Raw genomic sequence first — 21,774 nt, forward strand, 5'->3', positions numbered from 1 at the left:
ACGCAGGCCAAATTGACCGATTCTCCTTGCTAAAAGCAGTCACAGGCGCTCACGTCAGCAGCACAGAGACGAAACCGGAAGGACACAGAGAAGATTAGCCCGGCCTTTGTACAAGGATGTGTTCCATATTAAAAAAAAAAATAAAAAAAAAAATAAAAATGGTAAAATAAAAGAAGCACGCAGGCATGATGCCCAAATGAGAGATGGTATTTCTTTTTTTTTTTTTTTTAAGATTTTATTTATTTATTTGACAGACAGAGATTACAAGTAGGCAGAGAGAGAGGAGGAAGCAGGCCCCCCGCTGAGTGTAGGGAGCCTGATGCGGGGCTCGATCCCAGGACCCTAAGATCATGACCTGAGACAAAGGCAGAGGCTTTAACCCACTGAGCCACCCAGGTGCTCCGAGAGGTGATATTTCTGAGGCCTTCTCCGAGCTCTCCTGTTTCCTGAGATGTGAATGAGAAACCAGCGCCCGTCATCTCCAACGTGCCTGTTTACGGGGGACCCAGGCAGGAATCACAGAGCTTGAACAAACAGGCAGAAGGCAAGGACAGGGTGACGAGCCACGACTGTATCCGTCAGGTCATTGGTCTTCGTTGGGAAATGAACCGAAGAGATTTAGGAAATTAACCAGAGTTGAGAAGTCACGTTGAGGAAGAGAGAAGCCGTGGGGATGTTTGGTCTCCGAGTCAGGCTGGGAGTGCCCAAGCCCGTTAAACAGCCGAAGCCAGGAGAACGGGGCCAGCCAGGCAGCACGCGGAAGGAATGTTGTTGGCTCCTCAAACCTGAGCAGTCTGTTTTGGCTTGGGGCATCTATAGCTCAGAATTTAATGAATATTTTTATTGTTTGGAAAATGAAGTTCGGAAGCGGTGGGTGTTAGTCGGGCTAGAACTAGGTTAAACCTCCGAAAGTCTCATTGCCTTAAGACAAAGAAAGCATATTGATGACTCTGGCTTTCTGTGCTCTGTGCATCAGTGGAAAGCTCTTCTTCCTCCAGGGCCCGGGGTCGCCAGGTTCACAGGGGCTCGACCCTCTTGTGGCTGCTCCATCTGGACCAGGCAGCCTCCCTCAGTGCGGCCGCTGGCGAGAAAGCGCGGGAACTGCGCATCAAAGCTTTATGGTCCCGACCAGAGTAGCAGACGACGGTGACCCTCACAGGTTAACAGCTGCAACTATTCACACAGCTCCGGCTTCGAGGGTTATGGAAAATAGGGCGGTGCAAATGGCGTATTTTCCGAGCCATCCTTCTCTTCCGGGAACTGGAATCCCCTTGCATGGCCCGCGCATCCGCATCCAGACTGATCGGTCAGGAACGTCTCCTTTAGGACCCCCTCCCGCCCAGGTTAAATATCACCTTTGAGTACAATATAATTTGGCAGGAAGGAGAGAAAAACCATTTCTATGCTGCACATGAGCATCTGTCTTTACCTGCGCGGAATACCATTTTAATACGAAACGGAATCCCTGCATCTTCTGTCCCTTGGACGTCTGATGTCTTAGAATTCTGTCTGCAGTGGACAGAGAAGGATAACGTGCTTCTTGTTTGTGTTGTCGGAGGTGGGTCAAGAGCAGAGGATAAATGATGGTGATATAAAATTTTAATTACAGTTAATCGACTTCGCAGAATATGGCCTTTTTGTACTTAAACATCAGGAAGACAGCAGAATATGTCGTGTTGATAGAGATTGTGGAAAACTCCCATTTGTAGCTGCCCCAAAGGTACTCTCTCTAGGTTCCTACAGCCCCTTGCTGTGTAAATCTCATGCTCTCTAAGCAAATTCCAAAAATCTGTTTTAGTCTGCCTCCCTGGGAGAGAACAGTGTCCCTGCGGGATTAGACTTGTGATTTTGTCTCTGCCAATTAGATGTGCCTGTGTGAGGCTTTCTCTCCAATGTGGGGAAGAGGAAGTATGTGGGATTTGGGGAGCAGCAACAGGGTCTAAAACAGTCTGCTGACTTCCCAGCTTCCTAATCGGGGCAGAAGCAGCCTCCACAGCAGGCTCACTGAGTGGTTGCAGACTCGATCTTGGGAGGTCAGCCGGACTCCGTTTCTTCGACCCTGTCAACAATGCCGCATCGACTGCAAATCCCTTCCTGCCGAAACAAGCGAGAGCGGTTTCTGTTGTCTGCAATTAAGATCTTGACTCACACAGTATCTCTCAAACCCAAACGTGGTTTCCAAGATATTTTTTTAAATCAACATATATGTATTATTTGTTTCAGGGGTGCAGGTCTGTGAATGGTTTACAGAATTCACAGCACTCACCGTAGCACATGCCCTCCCCAGTGTCCATCACCAGCCACCCTCTCCCTAGCCCTACCCCACAGCAACCCTCAATTTGTTTCCTGAGATTAAGCGTCTCTTATGGTTTGTCTCCCTCCCGATCCCATCTTGTTTAATTTTTTCCTTCCCTATCCCCCAAACCCCCTGCCCTGCCTCTCAGATTCCTCATATCAGGGAGATCATATCATAATTGTCTTTCTCTGATTCATTTATTTCACTCAGCATAATACCCTCTAGTTCCATCCACGTTGTTGCAAATGGCAAGATTTCATTTCTTTTGATGGCTGCAAAGTATCCCATTGTATATACAGACCACATCTTCATTATCCATTCATCTGTTGATGGACATCTAGGTCTTTCCACAGTTTGGCTATTGTGGACATTGCTGCTATAAACATTCGGGTGCACATGCCCCTTCGGATCACTACGTTTGTATCTTTAGGGTAAATACCCACTAGTGCCATTGCTAGGGCGAAGGGTAGCTCTGTTTTCAACAGCCACTCTCAAAAACCATATGGAGGTTCCTCAAAAAGCTCCTCCAAGATATTCTTGAAGAAGGAGTAAATATGGGAGGAATGGAGCATATATTCTGTAGAGCAAATATATCAGAAATACAGGAAGTCAGAGACGTATCAGGAGGGGAGGAATGATGGTGCAAACTGTAGGTAGATCTGAAATGTGCGTGTTCCCAGAGCCCCTCGGTGCAGCTCCCGGCTGGTGTCCGCCCAGTCTGTGTGGCTCCTTGATGCAGGGCCCGTCACTTCTTCATTCCCTGAGGACCTGGTCGGACGCTGCTGGGTCATTTGGTCGGGTCTTGTTACGTGAGTGTTCGTTCCTCCGAGGATTGTTAGCAGACAAGAGAAGAAGCATTCCTTCCGAAACCTGCTGCCTGATTTACTGTAGATTGTGGCCACAGGTCCATGCAAACAAGAACGCCTAGGCGTGATCCTTTTTTAAGAAAGTAGCACAATACTTGTCCCAGACTTTATCAGGGGTCATTCGCTCCTGACATGCAAGAACTTTATAACCACCAGAGTCTATCCTGGAAGCTGGGCCTTCACGCCTATCGTCCCCTTCCAAGCTGGACAGTTCCCTGACCTGGTCCATCTCGGGTCACGTCAGACCACTTGCCGCGTTTCCCTCCGGGGCTTCTCTGACGTCCTGGGAGCCCTGCCTAAGGGTGGCAGTGACACCCCTGGGGAGAATGCGTGCTTCGAGCCTGAAGTCGGACAATTCTGGAAGGCCAAGCCCCTGCAGATGCTGGTCCCTGGGTCCCCGCTGCAGGCTGGACGGCACCACCTCCTGTGGGCTCTTCCTCCTTCCCCTCCCCCATCTGCCACTCCCAGTCCTTGCAGATAAATTAACGCCACCTAGAGCCAGTCTCAGGGTCTGTTTTCGGGAAGATTCAGACTAAATGCAATATCCAGTTTGCAAACTGAGGTTGATAATTGTTCAGAAATACTAAGTCTGCCTCTCAGTGAGAGCTAGAAGGAGCCCCTTTGAACCACCTTCCTGGGCATCTTTATTAATTAGATGCTTTTGCTTATAAGCAAAAGAAATTGATTCTGGTGAAGTTTGGGGGTTTTATTAACTACTTGACATATGCAGAGGTGCGCATGTTTAATGTGTATAACTCAGTGAGTTTGGGGGTAAGTTCACACCCCGGTGGAACTAGCACGGCTCTGGAGGCCACAGACGTAGGCGTCACCTTTCGGAATGTCCCTTATTATAATTACTGCATGCGCGTGTGTTGAGAACACTTAACACAAGAACCTCCGGCCGAAAGAGCGCGGGCTCTCCCAGAGAGCAGACGGCGGGAGAGAAGGCAGGAAAGGCAGCTAACAGGGAAACGACGGGTTTCCAGGCGCTGCGGACCGGGAGTGAGAGCCGAGCACCCGCGGCTCCTGCCCGCTCCCCTGAAATGGAATTTCCGACCCCGGGGGAGAGGCTGTGTGGCCTCGGGGGTGCCTGCTGACTCCCGGCACCCCCGAGGGAGAGGGTGGCTGTGTCTGTCTGTCCCGAGGAGAAGGGAGACTTTCCCTGAAGGATAATGATGCGTTTTTCTGGAGAAGGTGTTGGGGAGGCAAAAACAGAAGCTTTGATCCCAGGGACTCAGAATAAACAATGTTATCAGGAACTCTGCCTCAGTAGTTCCCTGAAGTCCTGCCTAGGGTGTGGGGAGGGTGCCGGGAGCTTGTCCCCTTACTCACGTTTCCTTGTGTGGATCTCAGTAGAACAAGTTACCAGTTAACTCTAGTTCCCTCCCTCGGAATGCCCATCTTCCTGTTTCCTCTCTCAGGGAGTCTGGGCTGTGAAACTCTGGGCGTGGAGTCAGGGGACAGGGCCGTGGGCTGCTGTGTCCCAGGGACTAATCTGCACCAGCTTCCTCCACTGTGGGGAAGAACAGCCACCCCTTCCCCGCCTGCCCCCTCCCGAGGGATGCACGAAGCCTACTTGGGGCGCTCTTGTCGGGGAAGCAGCCGTGGTGCGAACATCATATTCATTTATATTCCCTCCAACCTTCCTCATCTGGTTCAACACACACAGCTCCATGATCTCCCAAGGGGTCACGATGACGGTGAAGGCAAAAAAGTGGTTTTCTCCCCACTCCATAGAGACAAGAAGCTATTTGATTTGCTGATTTCAGCCCAAGACCCGAAAAACACAAGGGCGTCTTTCTGGTGCCGCGTATCAGACAGGACTGCGGTTATCTGAGAGCAAGATCTTACAGTCTTTCCCCTGCCCTGCATTTGGAGGGAGAGTCCGGGGTCGGTGTTAGGATGCCTCTGGCTGGCGTCCAGATCCCTTCCCTTGGGCTTGGCCGCTCAATGGTTCCTGGGTCCACCGTTAGAAGGTACCAGAAACACAGGGGCTGAAAAGAGCAGACGTCTGTCCCCTCGCCTTCTGGAGGTCGCCGTCCAAACTCAGAGTGTCGGCAGGACCACGCCCCTTCTGAAGGCTCCTGGGGAGAGTCCTTGCCGAGCTCTCCCGGCTTCGGTGGCTGTTGGCTTCCTCCATGTTCCTCGGCTTACCGAAGCACGACCCTGACCCCCACCCATGCCCTCCCACAGCCGCCTTCCGGGGGGCTCTGTCTGTGTCTTCTCGTCTCACAAAGACACCTGTCATTAGAGGAGGGCCACACTCCTCCAGGACGACCTCCTATGAACTTAACTCGTCATAGCTGCAAAGACTCTCTTCCCGAACGAGGTCATATCCTGAGGTTCTGAGTGGACGTGGATGGTGGGGGGACACTGTCCACTCTGAGGCAGCCGCCACTCACACCTGTGTTTATCAGACACTCAGAGACGACAGAAGAGGCACCGGTCATTGTCCCCCACTCCCCAACACTGGTGACTCCCCGAGACCCCGGGCAGACACAGGAGGCGGAGGCGGGCCCTGCATTATCCTCGTTCCATCACTGAAGCTAATTAGGCACCAGGGGTCAGGGGAGCCATCCGAGGTCACCCGCTGGACAGTGTCCGAGGCCGGAGTCACACCCAGCTCTCTAACAACAGCTTCCCTGCCCCTGACCCTAACGTGACGCGGGGCCAGGTGTCTTAGCTGCACGCTCTCACCATGGGGGTTCAAGATAGAGCCCCAAAGCCAGGATCATCTGTGCTTGGCAGCAGGAGAAAAGGGAAAACACAAAAGAACTTTCAGAATCTGCTTTTTTTTCACAAACTTTTTTGGAAGCCTCACCCAGTGACTTCCATTTATATCTCCTGGACCAGAACTGTGTCACAAATGAAGGACGGCCCCCCAAAATGCAATAATTTTAGCTGGACATCCCGCAGGCTCAGACAAAATCAGGGTTTCGCTAGGAGGGCAAGTGCACGTAGGTGGGCGACAGACCATCTCTAACACACAGCTCGGCCTCGGGGTGCCGTTCAGAAGGCTGCAGGGCCGTGTTTTTCTGTCTCCTTGACCTTCCTTCCCTACGTTTTCAGATGAATTTGGAAGGAAGGGTGATCGCGAATCCGTGACTGGGTTCACGAGGCAGGAAATCGGGGTGTCGGGAGGCAGGAGGAAGTGAAACCCACAAGCCAGCTCTCGAGTTCCGCCTCTGACCCGCCAGCCCTCCCGACGAGACAGCAGCCCTCAGTATTATCCCTCGGTCCTCCGCCCCACGCATGCCCCTTACACCCCAGCACCTCACAGGGCCCCGGACTGCCGTCTGCCAGGAGCATCCTTGGAAACGGGGAGAGGCTGCTTTGCCCACACACGCAGCAGGCTGGACGTGCTGGGGACGCAGGCCCTGGGAGCAGCTCTCAGGAGGCTCCGTATAAATCGCCCAGCTCCCTCGCCCCTCTGCCGATCTATTTTTAGGTGTGTATTTTAGGTAATTTCCCTGCAAGGGAATGTGTGATAATATGTCTGCACATATGGAAGTATATAACACGCATGGTGTATTTTGCAACGCGGCGTGGTCCCCGCAGGACCGGCTCCAGCAGCCCACCGTGGTAGCTGGTGGAGGCGCGCACGCCTTCCTGGCTCTCTCTTCCAGACTCCCCTACGGACACTTCCTGAACCGCCCCCCACAACTGTGCCGCCCCGACCTCGAATCCCTTCCTTGAATCTGTGCTAGAGCAGATCCAAGAGGGGAGCTGTCATTTCTCTGGCAAAATCAGGCCACTCCATGTTTCCCTACAGTAGAGGGTGCGTCGAAGCCCGAGATAAGGATCTGTGGTCTCTTACAAGGTCGCCTCAAAGCACCGTCACCGTCTCCTCCCTTTGTGCCTCCTCCTGGCCTCTGGACGGCCTGATGTTCTCTGCAGCTCTGAGATACGCAGGGGGTCCTTGGGGCTCCCAGTGAGCCCTGCGATGGAGCTTCCCCAACACCTTCCAGCCTTGCTCTCCTCGCTCTGAGGGGCTGGGGTAGGGGCGACCCATGGTGACAAGGCGGTGAACTTGCCAGGGACTTCTGGGGTCAGATCAGCAACTTAGCTGTGTGTCATGTCTCAACATGAACCAAGGCCATGCTGGGCACTCCCACCACCTCTTGCCTGGAGACACGCCCTTCACCTTCTGGGGAGAGCAGAGCTACACTGAAGAGAAGGCTCCTGGCGTCGAAGACCTGGGAATGCACAGAGAAGGCGGGAAGGCCTGACAGCCCCGGCGCCGACCCCATGGGATCCTGCAGGAAGAGTGAGGCGTCTGGCCAGAGGCGTCCCCCAGCTCTGGGCCTGCACCCGCTCTCCAGTGAGTCCTGGGGTTGGTCCTGACCGTGCCAATTTGAATGCCCTTTGGGGTTTGCTGTCGGCGGCTGCTGCTTCTTCCACCAGACATAAGCGAAATCATCTTCCTCTTCCCTGAAGCAGGTGTCCAGAGTCATAAGTCTGAGATCCCGCTCTCTGCTTTCCTTTGAAATGAGCCAGTTTGGGCCAGACAAAGAGTGATTCCCCACTTGTTCCCAAAGCCTGAATGGTTTTCCTGGATCTCCACCGTTTCGGTAGGAACAGAGACGCGGGTCTGGATCTCCGTTTCAGTAGGAATGCAGGTTTTCCACCCCAGAGGCCGCGGGAAGTAGCGTCACATTCTGACTCCATCCGTTCATCCTTACACTCTGCTGGTGCCCAGAATAAAATCCCATCAGGCTGGGGACTCACCAGTGAAGGGGGAGAAAACAGCAAGTGCATAATCAATGGGCATTTAGAAGCTTTTGCATACTGAGACAGCGGAAGGCATGGTCTTTGAAATTCGGGAATATTCCAAACTGTGGTCTTTCTTTCAGAGTTAAATAACCAAAAAGGAAAAAAAAAAAAAGCCATATATATAGTTTCACATTCAGATCTACACCAAATGAGCTAATTATAAGATGAACGAGTCCTATAAAGGAAAAGTAAGACCTTATGTAAGAAATACAAAGTTAACATAAGGAAAACAGTTATGCAATGTTAGGATGATACATTTCTGTCCCTCTGACATGCTCCTAAATGGGAATTTGCAACTTCACATGAAAATCAAATTATCAAGACCCCATGCAAGCCTGGCCCTAGGAGAGACGTGTCTCCTCGCATCCATTCAGGCGTCTCATTGCTGCTCCCCCGAGGATAGGCTGGACAAGGTCGGACCTACAGAAGAAGCCCTGCGTTTGTGCCAACACAGCCCCTCTCGGGGACACCGCTGGCCCGCAGCTCACAGCACTGAGCAGGAGCTCTGTGGGCAAGAATTCGGGAAGCTGGATGCACGGAGGCTGTGTGTTGTTGGGGACTTTGATCTCGTGTGATTGGGGGAGACAGTCCCTGCAGATGGGAATGAGACCCATTTCTGGTTCTTGGGGCTCAGTTTTCTCTATCTAAGAAATGGGTTCCTGTGATCTCCCGGGGCCCTGTAGGAGGACCTGAAGAAGGGAGAAATGTGCTGGGGACAGGGGCAGAGTAAGGGCCGCTACGCAGTGTCTGGGACATGCAGCCTGGGGTCCCGGGTCCATGCACAGGACTAAGGGCTGGAGACCAGGGAGGCAGGGCGTGGATTCCAGTCTTCCCAGCCAAGTCCTTGTCCGTGCGTCTTGCAGATAATGTACTACTCGCGGCAGCTAGCCCTGTGCCAGGCACTGGGAGCAGAAGGCAGACCAGTCCCCTGGAGCTTGTGGCCTGGAAGAGAGGTCTCCGATTGACTAATTCTAAGTAAGACAGCAATGGTGTGAGATGCCGCAGGGGAGAGGCTGTGCCCGTGTGTCCTGGGCTCTAAGGGGGTCTAAATTGAATAACGAAAGCAAGCAGGGATGTTCTGCGAGACACCGTGAACCGTGAGCAGAGGATGCGTCGGGCAGGCAAACGCATGTCTGTGTGGGCGTGTGTGTCTGCTGCACACATGTGTCATGTCGGTGGGCCGAGCATGTCGTTGGAGCCGTAGTCGAGTTCCAGACATACACAGAGGCCAGGACCCAGTAAGAGCCCCAAGGAGGGACAGGAAGGGAAAGATGGCCAGTGCCACAGAGTTCCAAGAGTGAGGGTCTCCGTCTCTGTGTGCATGCTACACGCGGGACAGGCCGTGGGTGGGTGGGGCTAATCTCCGCTGCTTTTAGGACCCCTTGCTCCCCTAGTCAACGGTTCACGGCTGAAGGTGGCATCATTTTGTCTCAGCTCAGACATCCTGGCATAGCTGACACGTGGGCTCAGCGGCTGGACTGGGTTCAAGTCCCACCTTCACTGTTGCCAGGCTGTGTGACCTCGGGCAAGTGACACGACCTCTCTGTGCCATCTGCCAAAGGGAGGGAATGCTAAGATCGGGTCTGCGACCAAACATGTCCACTGTCGCAAAGCAGTTAAAAGAGCTTCTGGCTGACGGGGAGGCGGGTCAAACACAACACGTGTGATAAATTTGCTCCCGCCCTCCCCATGAGGTCCCCTTCCCCATCCTGTTCTCCCTTAGTGACTCCGGGCCGTGCGGGCGCCGGGGTCCTTCGTGGGGAGGCGGGAGGTCGTCGCACGGAGACGGAATGTGATGGCAGGGTGTGTTTGGTCTTCCAGGAGGCTGAGATCCTGAACACAGCCATCCTCACGGGGAAGACGGTGGCCGTTCCGGTGAAGGTGGTGTCGGTGGAGGAGGACGGCACGGTGACCGACCTGCTAACGTCTGTGGAGTGCCGGTCGTCCGACGAAGACGTGATCAAGGCAAGTGGACGTCTCCCTGCCCCGCCCCCCCACCCCTGCCGGAGTCCGAGGTGGTGACCGCTGGGGGTCCTGCGGCCCCTCCCAGCCCATTCCGGTGGTGTCTGGAGGCTCAGCAAGGTGTGCAAAGCTCCTGACCTTTCCTGTGTGCCAAGTGCTCGGGGCCTCGTCCCAGTCCCTGGGGAGGCCGTGGCGGGCTGCAGGGACCGGGAAGGGGGCCAGACCCAGCCTGGGGGGTGTGCAGCCTGCTCTGGGATGGTTGCAGAGCAGGGAGCGTGTGTGCCGAGTCGGGGTTGGGGGGCGAGCGTGCACTTAGTCTCCCCAGCTGTGACTGACAGCGCCAGCCGAGGCAGGAAGAGAGAACGACAGTCCCCACTCCCGGCCGACCTGGGACGGCTCTGCAGCCGGGGGCACGGAGGGCGGCCCTTCCTTTACATGCCCCGGGCCCCTTCTTTCCTGCCCTCTTCTCGCCCTTTACAATTGAGCGCACAGCGGAGGCGAAGCCAAAGTGTGCGCGGGGATATTCTGGCAGGGGCGCTCGGCCGGCCGCTGCACTCGGCGGGGGACGGGCTTGTCACACTGCCACTGCCCACGCCCGGCTCAGAGCTGCGGTGGCGAATGCTGCCTGGCACCCTCCTCCGAGCCTGTCTCCCAGCAAGCGCCTGGGGGCAGCAGGCAGGGGACAGGAAGTGCACGTGACCGCTTCTCTCTGGGTCCCCGCACCGGTCCGAGCTCGGTGACCCCCTTGTGCTGGGCGGGAGCTGCTAAGCCCCTCTGCTCGCCAGGAACTCCAGGGAGCAAGTCCATCGGCAGAGAGCAGTGGACAGATGCCAACGGCGTCTCCACCAGCTGTTGGGTCCTGTTTGGTAGTAGGACCGTAGTCGGAGGCGCGGTCCCTGCCCTGCGATTGGCTGGGGACAGGCAGGGGAGGGAAGGAAGGACGGCGTCGTGACACACCGCTCACCCCTGTTCCGGAATCCCCTCAGCGGGTACCGGTCAGGCCGGGCCTCCCGGGGCCGCAGACCGTTCCTGGCTCGCCCTCGATGTCCCTCTCTCCCCACATCCCGTCCCCCAGCACATCCTGTGGGCAGCGGCCTCCAAACAGGCCCCAGACCCGACCCTCCTCCACGGCGTCCTGCCCGCCCCCAGGCCGCGGTCCCTTCTCTCTGCCAGACCCGCGCGGCGTCCTCCTCGCGGGACCCCCGGTGGCCTCCTGTCCCCTGGAGTCTGCTGTCCCTGCGGCCGCCAGTGGGATCCGAGTGTCCGTCTGACCACGTCACTCCTCGCTCCGCAAACACCCCCCGCCTCCCGCCGTCTCAGAGCAGACGGAGTGACTGGGGACGCGGCCCACCTGCCTGAGCTCTGGCCTCACCCTTGTCGCGTTCCGGCTCGTTCTCTCGGTTCCAGCCACACCAGGGGATCGGCCTTTCCGCGAGCGGGTCAGCCCCTGTGTTCAGCCTGTGCTCCGAACTCCCTCCCCGGCAGGGCCGTGTCCCCCGCTTCCCTTCTCCCCAGCCTGTCCCCAGGCCCTCCAGCACCGCCCTCCCGGCCCGCTCGCGTTTTCCCGTCGTATTTATTCATCGAAGGTCTATGTGTGCGATGCAGATCTCTCTATTTTCACATTTATGTTTTTACTTTACTTTGTCTGACGGTCTCACGGGGGTGTAGGCTGTGGGCGGGCAGCGCCGTCTGGTTTTCTTCCTTCGCCGCCGTCCCCCATCACGAACGACCCCGGCAGAGAGGACGCACCGGACAAATGTGTGTCGAACGTGCGAGTGAGTGACGGGGTGACCGACAAGACGGGAACGCACGTGGTTCGTGGTTGAGCCACGGAGGCGTTCTTGGGGACAGACTCACGGGGGGACGCTGAGGCTGGGTCTGCTCACGGACGGCCGGACGACACACAACGTGGAAACACTGCAGGCCGAGGGCACGCGGGGACGGGGGCGGGGAGACGCACTCTTGGAGCAGCAGAAGCGGCGAGTTCCCGTGAAGGACGTTGGGGCGTGTTCTCGGCAGCCTCCGTCCGCGCTCCTCCTGATGACAGACGTTTGCTCCAGGACGTTTCTTACTGTCTTTGCTCTCAGTCCCAGCAACGTAAATGGTGCCGTGTCCACCCCAACTTCCGGTGGCCGGGTGACCCGCCGTGGCCACAAAGCGCCACGTCCCTCTAGAGGCCGTCGTCTGCTCTGGGAGAGACCTGGTCCCAATCCCAGCCGCAGAGGCGCCCTCTGAAGAGTCGGGCGTAAGTCTTAGAAAAGACAGGGTCCCCCTCCGTTTGATCTTGTTGCCAACCCTCCGTGACGGGACCTCCTGCCGTAAGCAGGTCAGCCGCCTCCAGAAAGAGACCAACAGAGAAACTCTCCGGGAGAAGCCACGTCCTTCCAACAGCGCCCGAGAGCTCGATCCCGCCAGACCACACCAGACTTTCCCCTGAGGATGCTGGAAACGGCTACTTTCGTGCAGAGCAGTCGGAGTTAGGCTCGTGGTACCGGTCAGCAAAGAGGCCCGCACTTGTGTCCATGCCCTGGGACTCCAGGAATCCCGGGACTCGGGAAATCGCCCGGGGCCTCAAGGACACGCACCTGCAGCCCCAGGGACGGAGGCACAGCCTGCGGGTCGAACCCCGCGGCTCACGCTGCTGTCTCTTCGCGGCTCAGGGAGCACAGGGTCAGGGTTAGGGTTAGGGTTAGGAGTCTGCTGAGCCGCATGGTCTGCTGTAAAGCCTCAGTCTTTTCCCTTCTCTGTGCTCTTTCTTCCCTCCCAGCCAGAGGCGGGGTAAGCCCGAGCGTTCTCCCCCATCCGTATCGAAACCTCCTCGCAGGAAATCCGCTGGAAGAGTCATTCGCACTGAATTGTAAATTTCGGGAAGGCATGTTACCTTCTGCTTCCCAAGGATGCCGGGTTTTCAAAAGGCAGCAGATCCCTAATGGATGCATTTCTGGTGTCAGCAGTAATATCCGTTGTGATGCTTCGGGGTGGGAAATAACAGGAAATCCCACCCACGCTGACTTCAGTTTAAAAAAAATATGTATCAAAAAATGTTGTTGGCTGATGTAATTGAAAAGTCCTGATTTGGGGGTAGTTTATGGGGATTTTATTCAGAGCCTCAAAAGATTCACGAGAACATCCTTACTCTGCTCCCTCCACTCCCTCCCTCTCAGTCTCTTTCTCTGTCTTTCTCTCTGTCTCTGTCCATCTCTGTCTCTGTATCTCTGTCTCTCTCTGTCCTGTCTCTCTAGATCTCTCTGCCTTTGTCTCTCTGTCTCCATCTGTCTCTCTGCCTCTCTCTGTTTTTGTCCGTATCTCTCTGTCTTTCTCTCTCTCTGTTTCCATCTCACTCTGTCTCTGGCTCTATCTGTATTTCTGTCTCTGTCTCTCTGTCTCTCTGTCTCTGTCTCCATCTCTCTCCTCTCTCTCCCCTTCTCTCTCTCTCTGTCTCCATAGCTCTCTGTCTCTCTTTCTCTCTCTCCCCTGTCTCTCTCCCCCGTATCTCTCCCTCTGTCTGTCTCTCTCTCTCTCCATCTCTGTCCCCATCTCTCTCTCTCTGTCTCTCTCTCCATCACTCCGTCTCTGTCTCTCAGCCCTCACCTGCAGACAGAGCCCCTTCCTTCTGTGTGGCCTCTGCCACAGCGAGGCATTTGGAGAGGCCACCCCGTGGGAGGAGAGGTTCCGTGGGGCTCAGCCGGAACCCCGCCGGAAGGAGAGCAGACCTTCCAGTCCTGGGGCTGGCTCCATTGGGGGACCCACCCAGGGGGCCCCCTGACCCCGATCCCAGCGCCGCAGCCCCAGCCCCCGACACCTGATGTTCCAAAGCCATCTCACCCCAGCCCGTGACCTGCAGAGGCGAGGCAGGGAGGGAGGCCCAGACAGCTCTGTGTGTGCTCAGCAGGAAGAGGAGCGGGCTTCAGAGACACTGGGGGTTAGGGAAGTCGTAAGAACCTCCAGAGTGGCACCGTTGACGGCTGCTGTGCCCTGAGGCACAGGGAGTGCACGGGGAGTGGATGGAGCAGCCGGAGGCCTGCGAGACGCTGGCTGAGTTCTCGGGGCCGCTCGGGTCCCAGGCTCTCGCCACCCCTCCCGGATAGACGGGCGCCTCCCCCAGGCCACAGCAGTGCCCCCTGCCCGACCAGGTGGACCCGGGGAGCCTGCCTCCCTCCGTGCTGTGCTCCCCCAGCTCAGGGTCCTCCCCTGCGTCTCCAGCAGACGCAGCCCAGCTGGGAACTGGGCACAGCCCAGCCTGACTCCTTCTCCCAAGGCTGGTTCCCGCAGAAGAGAGCCGACCCCTGCGAGGGGAGAGAGCCGTTTCCGGGATGGGGCTGCGTCGACGAGCCGGAGGCAGGGAGAGGGGCAGGCACGGCCTGCTCCTTGCCGAAGCACCGGGTATGCAGCTGCCAGTCAGGGGCTCCTGATGGGGTCACGGGCCCGCATGGAGGGAGCCCCGGGTGGCACATGGCTCTGGCCCCGCAGGACACTGCGGGGCTCTGTCACCCGGCAGTGCATGGGGCCGCCGCCGGGAAGGGGCTGTGGGTCCCGTGGTCACCCCCACGCCATGGTCCTGCTCCTCGGGCAGCCTGGCTGTTTCTCCCCAGGAGTTTAGCCAAATGGCTTCGTAAATCCTCTTGAAGGAACGGGCATTAGAAGCGACTAAGGCTCCTCACCTTCCCTTGTAGGAGCCGCCTGTAGTGCCCCGCGGGGAGCGGGGTGGGGGCACCTGCGTTGAACTGATCCTTCTCGGGCTCCGGGGCCCAGCGGGGGCTTGGAACGGGGAGACCTCCCAGCGCACCCCTTCTTCAATCCACCTTGTCGGCAAGGAAGCCCCCACATGGGGACGTTTGCCTCTGTAGCTGCCGAGTTGGCCGGCCCCTCCGTGGAGACGCCGGGGACGCGGCCGAAGGTGGAGCAGAGGCGGAGGGAAGGAAGGCGGCCTGCGGGCGGCGGGCGGCCCCGCCGCTGTCTCTTCCGTCCCGACGCGGACGCCCAGGAGCCGTGCTCTTTGCCTGCAGCTGACTTCCGGAGGCCAGAACGGACTGTCACTGGACTGAGAGTCCATGTTCTGGTTTACAGCAAACAACACTTCTCTTCCCCGTACGCTGGCCCGACTCCCGGATTCCAGCCGTCCTGCTTTGTGTCAGGCTGTCGGTGTTTAAAACATCCTGCGACCTTTCGGCCTTACTGGGGGCCCTGGGCCCCGGCTGCGGGTGCCGCGTCGGGAGCTGTGTTCCCATGATGACAGGAACAGCGTCTGTGTGCGGCTCCTCACGCCACGCAGCCGTCCGCGCCTTCCATGCTCCCGGCCATCCCAGGGACTCAGGCACATGTCGGTTTTTCCGCATGAGGACATTGAGACAACGAGAGGCTCTTCTTTTAATTGTGGCCAAATACGGAACATAAAATGCGCTGTCCTAACCATCGCGAGGCACACAGCGCGCGGTGTTAGGAGCGTCCCCTTGCTTGTCCATCATCTCGAGGACTCTGGTCATCCTGCAGAACCGAAGCTCTGTCCCCACGGGTCACCAGCCCCTGTGGCCCTGCCCCTCAGCCCCTGTGGGCTTCCCTTGTATGGTCTGTCTCCGTGAACCGACCCCCTCAGGGGCCTCCTGGGCTGTCCTGCCGGGGCCGGCTCCCCGCGCTCCACGTGCTGTCCTCCAGTTCTCCGGGGTGTGGCCGGGGTCGGTCTCCCGTTCCTTGTTCGGGTTAATAACGCCGCCGCGTGGGGGGCCCACGCCTGGTCCCGCCGCCCCTCCATCAGGGGACCCTTGGGCCGCTCCGTCTTTCGGCGGCTTCGCGTCCTGCCGTTCTGCAGACGCGGAGTTCTGACGCCTCTGCAGAAACCAAGACGCGTGGTCCCTGGGCCCAAGTCCTGTTCCATGTTTGCCTCCATCCCTCCTCCTCCGGGACGGGGTTTGGTGCACGATGCCTGCTGTGGGGACGCGTCGGGAACGAGCATTAGTGCGTCGTTATCCACAGCACATGGCTGAGTTGAGCAGCACCGAGGGAGGCGGGTCAGCCGCGGAGCCAGATGTGTTCACCGTCCGTCTCCTGCAGAGGAGCTCGCCCGTCTCTGCTCTGGGACTCCCCTCAGGCCTTTCCTCCGTGGGTGATGGCTTACGGGGAGCTCAGAGACTCAGAGCTCCCGGCCAGAGATGGCTCCTCCGTGGATGGTTGCAGTCCTTCCCGTGAAATTTCATGCCGTGGGATTGAGCCTCACGTCTCCCTGCTGTGCTTCGTTAGAGCAAATGCCCTCCTCGGAGAGAGGGATGCGTCAGTTCCCGGACATCTCCGTCCAAGTGCACTTGCTCAGTCACTTTCCCCTTAGGGAGGCAAACTGCAGACAAGCAAAGAGAGCCTGGCTGCTGGGAACATGGGGCCAAGTGGACCAGAAGTGGAAGCCAGCCTTGCCCTCCGCCTGGCCGAGTCCAGAGAAATGTACGTCGTGGCACCAGCCTCGTGGCCGACGTCCTCAGTGGAATTCAGCACGTGTCTCTTGCGTTCAGACAGTGGCACAGCTGTCCCACGCAACACTGCCAGTTGTGGGCAGAAGAGACAAAACCTGAAGCGTCTGCCTTCAGCTCAGTCATTATCCCGGGGTCCCGGGATAGAACCCCCACATTGTAGGGGGGCTCCTCCCTTTCCCCCTACCGCTCCCTCTGATTGTGTGCTCTCACTCTCTCAAAAAAAATCTTGGAAAAAAAAGATCAAACTTCTTTGTCACCCCTACCTGGAAGGAACCACCTACCACCCTATGTGTGCGACCCCCGTACCTGCATAGAATTTACATAAAGGATCCTGGAGTACAAAGACCGCGGATCACAAACCCAGCGGAATATGAGATCCAGGCGCCAACAAGTGCGGGAAGTGACAGGGGGCCGTAGGGTCTGCGGCACAGGCCCCATCGGAACGTGCAGCCGCTCCGGCATCCTGCCTGACCGTCGCCACATGCACAGAGTGCCCAGGGCCCTCGAGGGCGTGGGCTCTGGTGCCAGGCTGGCTGGACTGAATCCTGGCTCTGAGACCTAGAGAGGAGAACCAGGGCTAGGTACTGGGTCTCTCTGTTCCTCAGTTTCTTTGGTTGTGACATGGGTGCTGTGACATCCCTACGGCTGATTTGGTTCTGGAGGCGAATCTCAGTCGTTCCGGTCACTCGTGGGTCTGTCTTATAGGGGGGACTCTGCCTGTAGCTGCATCGTTAACCTCAAGGAGATCCCCGCAGCTTCTGTCCAGGTTGTGTTTGGAGCTGCCCGAGGGGGGCTGAGCCCGGGAGGTAAAGTGAACCTTCCAGAAACCTCTTCATGGGTCGCTGCTCTCGACTTTGTCCCGCACCGGCGGGAGAGCATCCCTGGCACACAGGTCACGTCACTTCTCAAGATCCGCCTCCCCCACCCCACCCCCCAGAGCTGAAGGCTTCCCGCTGTGACCACCACGGCCCCCACCCTCTGTCCTGCCCCCCCATCCCTGACCTCACCTCTTCCCCCCGCCCCCTGCTGTCCTCTGAGCTCAGACACACCCCCCACCCCCTCCTCTGCCTTATTTTTCTTCATGGAACATGTCCCCATGGTCTTACTGCATTTCTCCTCGTTCCTTGGTCCCCTGTCCGCCTCTCCAAGGACATGGGCTTGCTGTTGGATCGTGGCTGGTCTCCCAGCACCCAGGCAACACCTGGTGTCGCACGGGCTCTCTGCAGGTAGTTTGCAGAGCAAAGGGACTCGGGAAGTGGCTCAGGGAACGTGGGTGAAGAGCGTCATCCCTCTGGGTCATCGCAGGGAGAATTCTAATATCCCAGAGGAACTTCGTTCAGTAGGAAAAACAACCAGTGAACACCCCAGAGCACCGTTCTCCTATTTGGGTGAGGAGATGGCCGTGTACTTACAGTACTGTGGGATTTCCCTGGACCTTCATCCAAAAAAGCAAAAGCATCCCTGGGACGGTGGGAGGGCCCTCAAGGCACCAGGAGGGATGATGGACACTGAGTTGATAGATGGTAGCTAGAACTGTATGAAAACAGCTCTGTGGGTCCAGTTCAGAGTATGGTGTGTTGAGAACATCCTGTAGAGAGAACGTTCTGGATGGGAAGGCCAGAAACACAGAGGAGGTGAGCAGGAAAGGGACCCAGCCCGATGGCTACTCCATTCTTTCCATTTCCTACATGAATGAAAAAATATGACAGTTAATTGGGATTCTCTGGAACTTACATGGGAACTGGAAGCCTTGGAGCGAGCATCCGCTGGGCAGATGCAGAGAAGCAATTAGCCCCAGTGGGAGGACGGAGCCCTGGCCCTTACTTCCAAGGCTGTAAAGATTAAAACAAAGCAAGTCAGACATTGGAAGTCAAAGGATTCGTTCGTGGCCAAAAGGCTTTCAGTTTAAAACTCTTTCAAGAGTCATTTTCACTGTGGGTGAATTTGGCCTTTCTGTAGGTAGGATGTGACCATCCTGGGCTCAGCCGGTCCTTACCCTACGTTATCTATGCATGAGCACCCCCGATGGAATGGGAGAAATTCTGCTCCAGGGACATGTCTGACGCTTTTCTGTACGCCTGGACTAAACCAAAGACCTGGCATGTGGTAGTTATTTGTTGAGTGAGTGAATGAATGGATGGCAAAATCAACCTAGATTTGTGTTAAACGTAGAGAGACCGCTGGTGAACACCCCCGTGTCCCCTCCATGGTACATCTGGTCAGTGGACTTTGCAAACACACATCACATGTGTTTGACGGGCCACTTTAGCAAAGTGGGTTTGCAGGTGCTGGTTGATGAAGGCTCAGGTGCCTCAGCTGGGCCTACCTGGAGAGGCAAGAGCTGGGCTCCTCAGAGGCACACCTGGGACCCAGACCCTGCCTGGGAACTGCAGGTTACCGGATGGGCACCCCCTGGTGGCGGCAGCTCAAATTGCAGGCACAGTACCTTCTGGGATTCTAACATTCCTGTAAGGGGGAGCCTCGCGAATCCCCCTCCATTTCTGTGACTGAGGTTCTTTATCAGACTTGTAGGTCTGTGACTACAAACACACTGTTACTAATGAAGAGGGAAAGCATGTTGACAACAGGTGCATTAAGGCATGAGATAGAGGCCATAACTCATTTTAAACCCTCTAATTCAGCCCTCGGGCAGTTCAACACCATGTATCATAGACAGAATGCGTGTAATTGGCACAAAGCCGTTGTGGTGGTGGTGGTGTTTTTAAACCCAGCGTTAGAATGGTGGTGTTTTGCCTGATGACATAGGAGTCCGTCCTCCCTCCGTGCTAAAATAGCAGGTGTCGGCTGGACCATCACATTTTGCATGGATCTGAGCTTACCCCACACCTGCTATCCTACAAACCGAGCCTACAGCAGAAACTCTTATGAGTGAAGGGGGTGTTGGATAATTAGGACCAACCCGGTAGCAGACCCTTGCTTTCTGCTTCTATAGAGGTTAGTTAATGGGGGGGGGAGTGACAAAAAGGTACATGTAGAACCTAAAATTAGAGAATATACCTCTCCAAAGGGGATTTTTAATGATTTTTTATTTTTTTATTGACATATAATGTATTATTAGCCCCAGGGGTACAGGTCTGTGAATCACTAGGTTTACACACTTCACAGCACTCACTGTATAGCACATACCTTCCCCGATCTCCATAACCCCATCACCCTCTCCCTACTCCCTTCCCCCTGACAACCTTCAGTTTGTTTTTTGAGATTAAGAGTCTCTTATGGTTTGTCTCCCTCCCGATCCCATCTTGTTTTATTTATTCTTTCCTACCCCTCAAGCTCCCCATGTTGCCTCTCAACTTCCTCATATCGGGGAGATCATATGACAGTTGTTTTTCTCTGATTGACTTATGTCATTCAGCATGATACCCTCTAGATCCATCCACGTTGTCGCAAATGGCAAGATTTCATTTCTTTGATGGCTGCATAGTATTCCATCGTGTGTGTATGTATATATACACATACATATATACATATATGTGTGTGTGTGTGTGTATATATATATATATATATATATACCACATCTTCTTTATCCATTCATCTGCTGATGGACATCTAGGTTCTTTCCATTTTTTGGCTATCGAGGACATTGCTGCTATAAACATTTGGGTGCACATGCCCCTTCGGATTATTACATCTGTATCTTTAGGATAAATACCCAGTAGTACAATTGCTGGGTCATAGTGTAGTTCTATTTTCAACTTTCTGAGGAACCTCTCTGCTGTTTTCCAGAGTGGCTGCACCAGCTTGCCTTCCCATAAACTCTGTAGAAGGGTTCCCCTTTCTCCGCATCCTCAGCATCTGTCATTCCCTGACTTGTTAATTTTAGCCATTCTGACTGGTGTGAGCTGGGATCTCATTGTGGTTTTGATTTTTATTTCCCTGATGCCGAGTGATATGGAGCACTTTTTCATGTGTCTGTTGGCCATCTGGATGTCTTCTTTGCAGAAATGTCTGTTCATTTCTTCTGTCCATTTCTTGATTAGATTATTTGTTTTTTGGGTGTTGAGTTTGATAAGTTCTTTATAGACTTTGGACACTAGTCCTTTATCTGATATGTCGTTTGCAAATATCTTCTCCCATTCTGTCAGTTGTCTTTTGGTTTTGTTAACTGTTTCCTTTGCTGTGCAAAGGCTTTTGATCTTGATGAAGTCCCAATAGTTCATTTTTGCCCTTGCTTCCCATGCCTTTGGCAATGTTCCTAGGAAGAAATTGCTGTGTCTGAGGTCGGAGAGTTTGCTGCCTGTGTTCTCCTCAAGGATTTGGATGGATTCCTGTCTCAAATTGAGGCCTTTCATCCATTTTGAATCTATTTTTGGGTGTGGTGTCAGGAAATGGTCCAGTTTCATTCTTCTGCATGTGGCTGTCCAATTTTCCCAGCACCATTTGTTGAAGAGACTGTCTTTTTTTCCATTGGACATTCTTTCCTGCTTTGTCGAAGATTAGTCGACCATAGAGTTGAGGGTCTATTTCTGGGCTCTCTACTCTGTTCCATGGATCTATGTGTCTGTTTTTGTGCCAGTACCGTACTGTCTTGATGATGACAGCTTTGTAGTAGAGCTTGAAGTTTGGAATTGTGATGCCACCAACTTTGGCTTTCTTTTTCAACATTCCTCTGGCTATTCAAGATCTTTTCTGGTGCCATATAAATTTTAGGATTATTAGTTCCATTGTTTGAAAAAAAAAGGATGGAATTTTTATAAGGATTGCATTAAATGTGTAGATTGATTTAGGTAGCATAGATATTTTCACAATATTTGTTCTTCCAATCCATGAACGTGGAATGTTTTCCCATTTCTTTGTGTCTTCCTCAATGTCTTTCATGAGTACTCTGTAGTTTTCTGAGTACAGATTCTTTGCCTCTTTAGTTAGGTTTATTCCTAGGTATCTTATGGTTTTGGGTGCAATTGTAAATGGGATTGACTCCTTAATTTCTCTTTCTCCTTTTTTTTTTTCCTCATCAGATGGGTAATGTGCCAAGGTTGTAACAAGGTTTGAGGGTACCACACGTGACATAGGAGCGTGAACACCCAGTCATCATGCTTATGAACTACAAAAGGATCCCAAAAGGGATTTTTTAAAAATTTTTTTTTCAGGGTCTTACCAGAGTTCCTATCTCACAGGAGCTTGATGTAGAGTCTTGAGTTTAATCTTAGGGTGAGTTACAGAAACTTTCGCTGTCTTTCCCCTGCGGGAAAGGTCTTTGATCCAAGAAGAGAGAGAAGGAGAGCACTGGGAGGTCTAGTGCGTGTTTGTGACCAAAAGGAAAACCAAGCTCAGAACCTTTCCCAGTAGAGCTGGTGAGCCGGCTTTCGCACTGGAGATGGTGGGCTTAGTCCATGCGAGATGCAGCCAGGTCCCGAACCCTAGCTCCGAACCCTCAAACCTCTGAGCGGCATTGCTC

General features: G+C 55.0%; 1 protein-coding gene and 1 non-coding gene across 2 annotated transcripts in view; one reads left to right on the top strand and one right to left on the bottom strand.

Annotated features, from left to right (window-relative positions):
• TMEM132D (transmembrane protein 132D) overlaps positions 1–21,774 on the top strand; it is a 518,464-nt gene that overhangs the window by 421,530 nt on the left and 75,160 nt on the right. Inside the window, exon 7 of the mRNA XM_045073706.1 lies at positions 9,757–9,900. Coding sequence (XP_044929641.1) covers positions 9,757–9,900 — 144 coding nt within the window. The remainder of the gene's footprint in view (positions 1–9,756; positions 9,901–21,774) is intronic.
• On the bottom strand, positions 21,329–21,432 carry LOC123390169. Its single transcript, XR_006604822.1, has one exon. It is a non-coding gene; the product is annotated as a small nucleolar RNA U13 (small nucleolar RNA).

This window comes from Mustela putorius, unplaced genomic scaffold (genome assembly GCF_011764305.1).
Source record: "Mustela putorius furo isolate JIRA1106 unplaced genomic scaffold, ASM1176430v1.1 tig00537248_pilon_pilon_pilon, whole genome shotgun sequence".
In the NCBI taxonomy this organism is placed as follows: domain Eukaryota; kingdom Metazoa; phylum Chordata; class Mammalia; order Carnivora; family Mustelidae; genus Mustela; species Mustela putorius.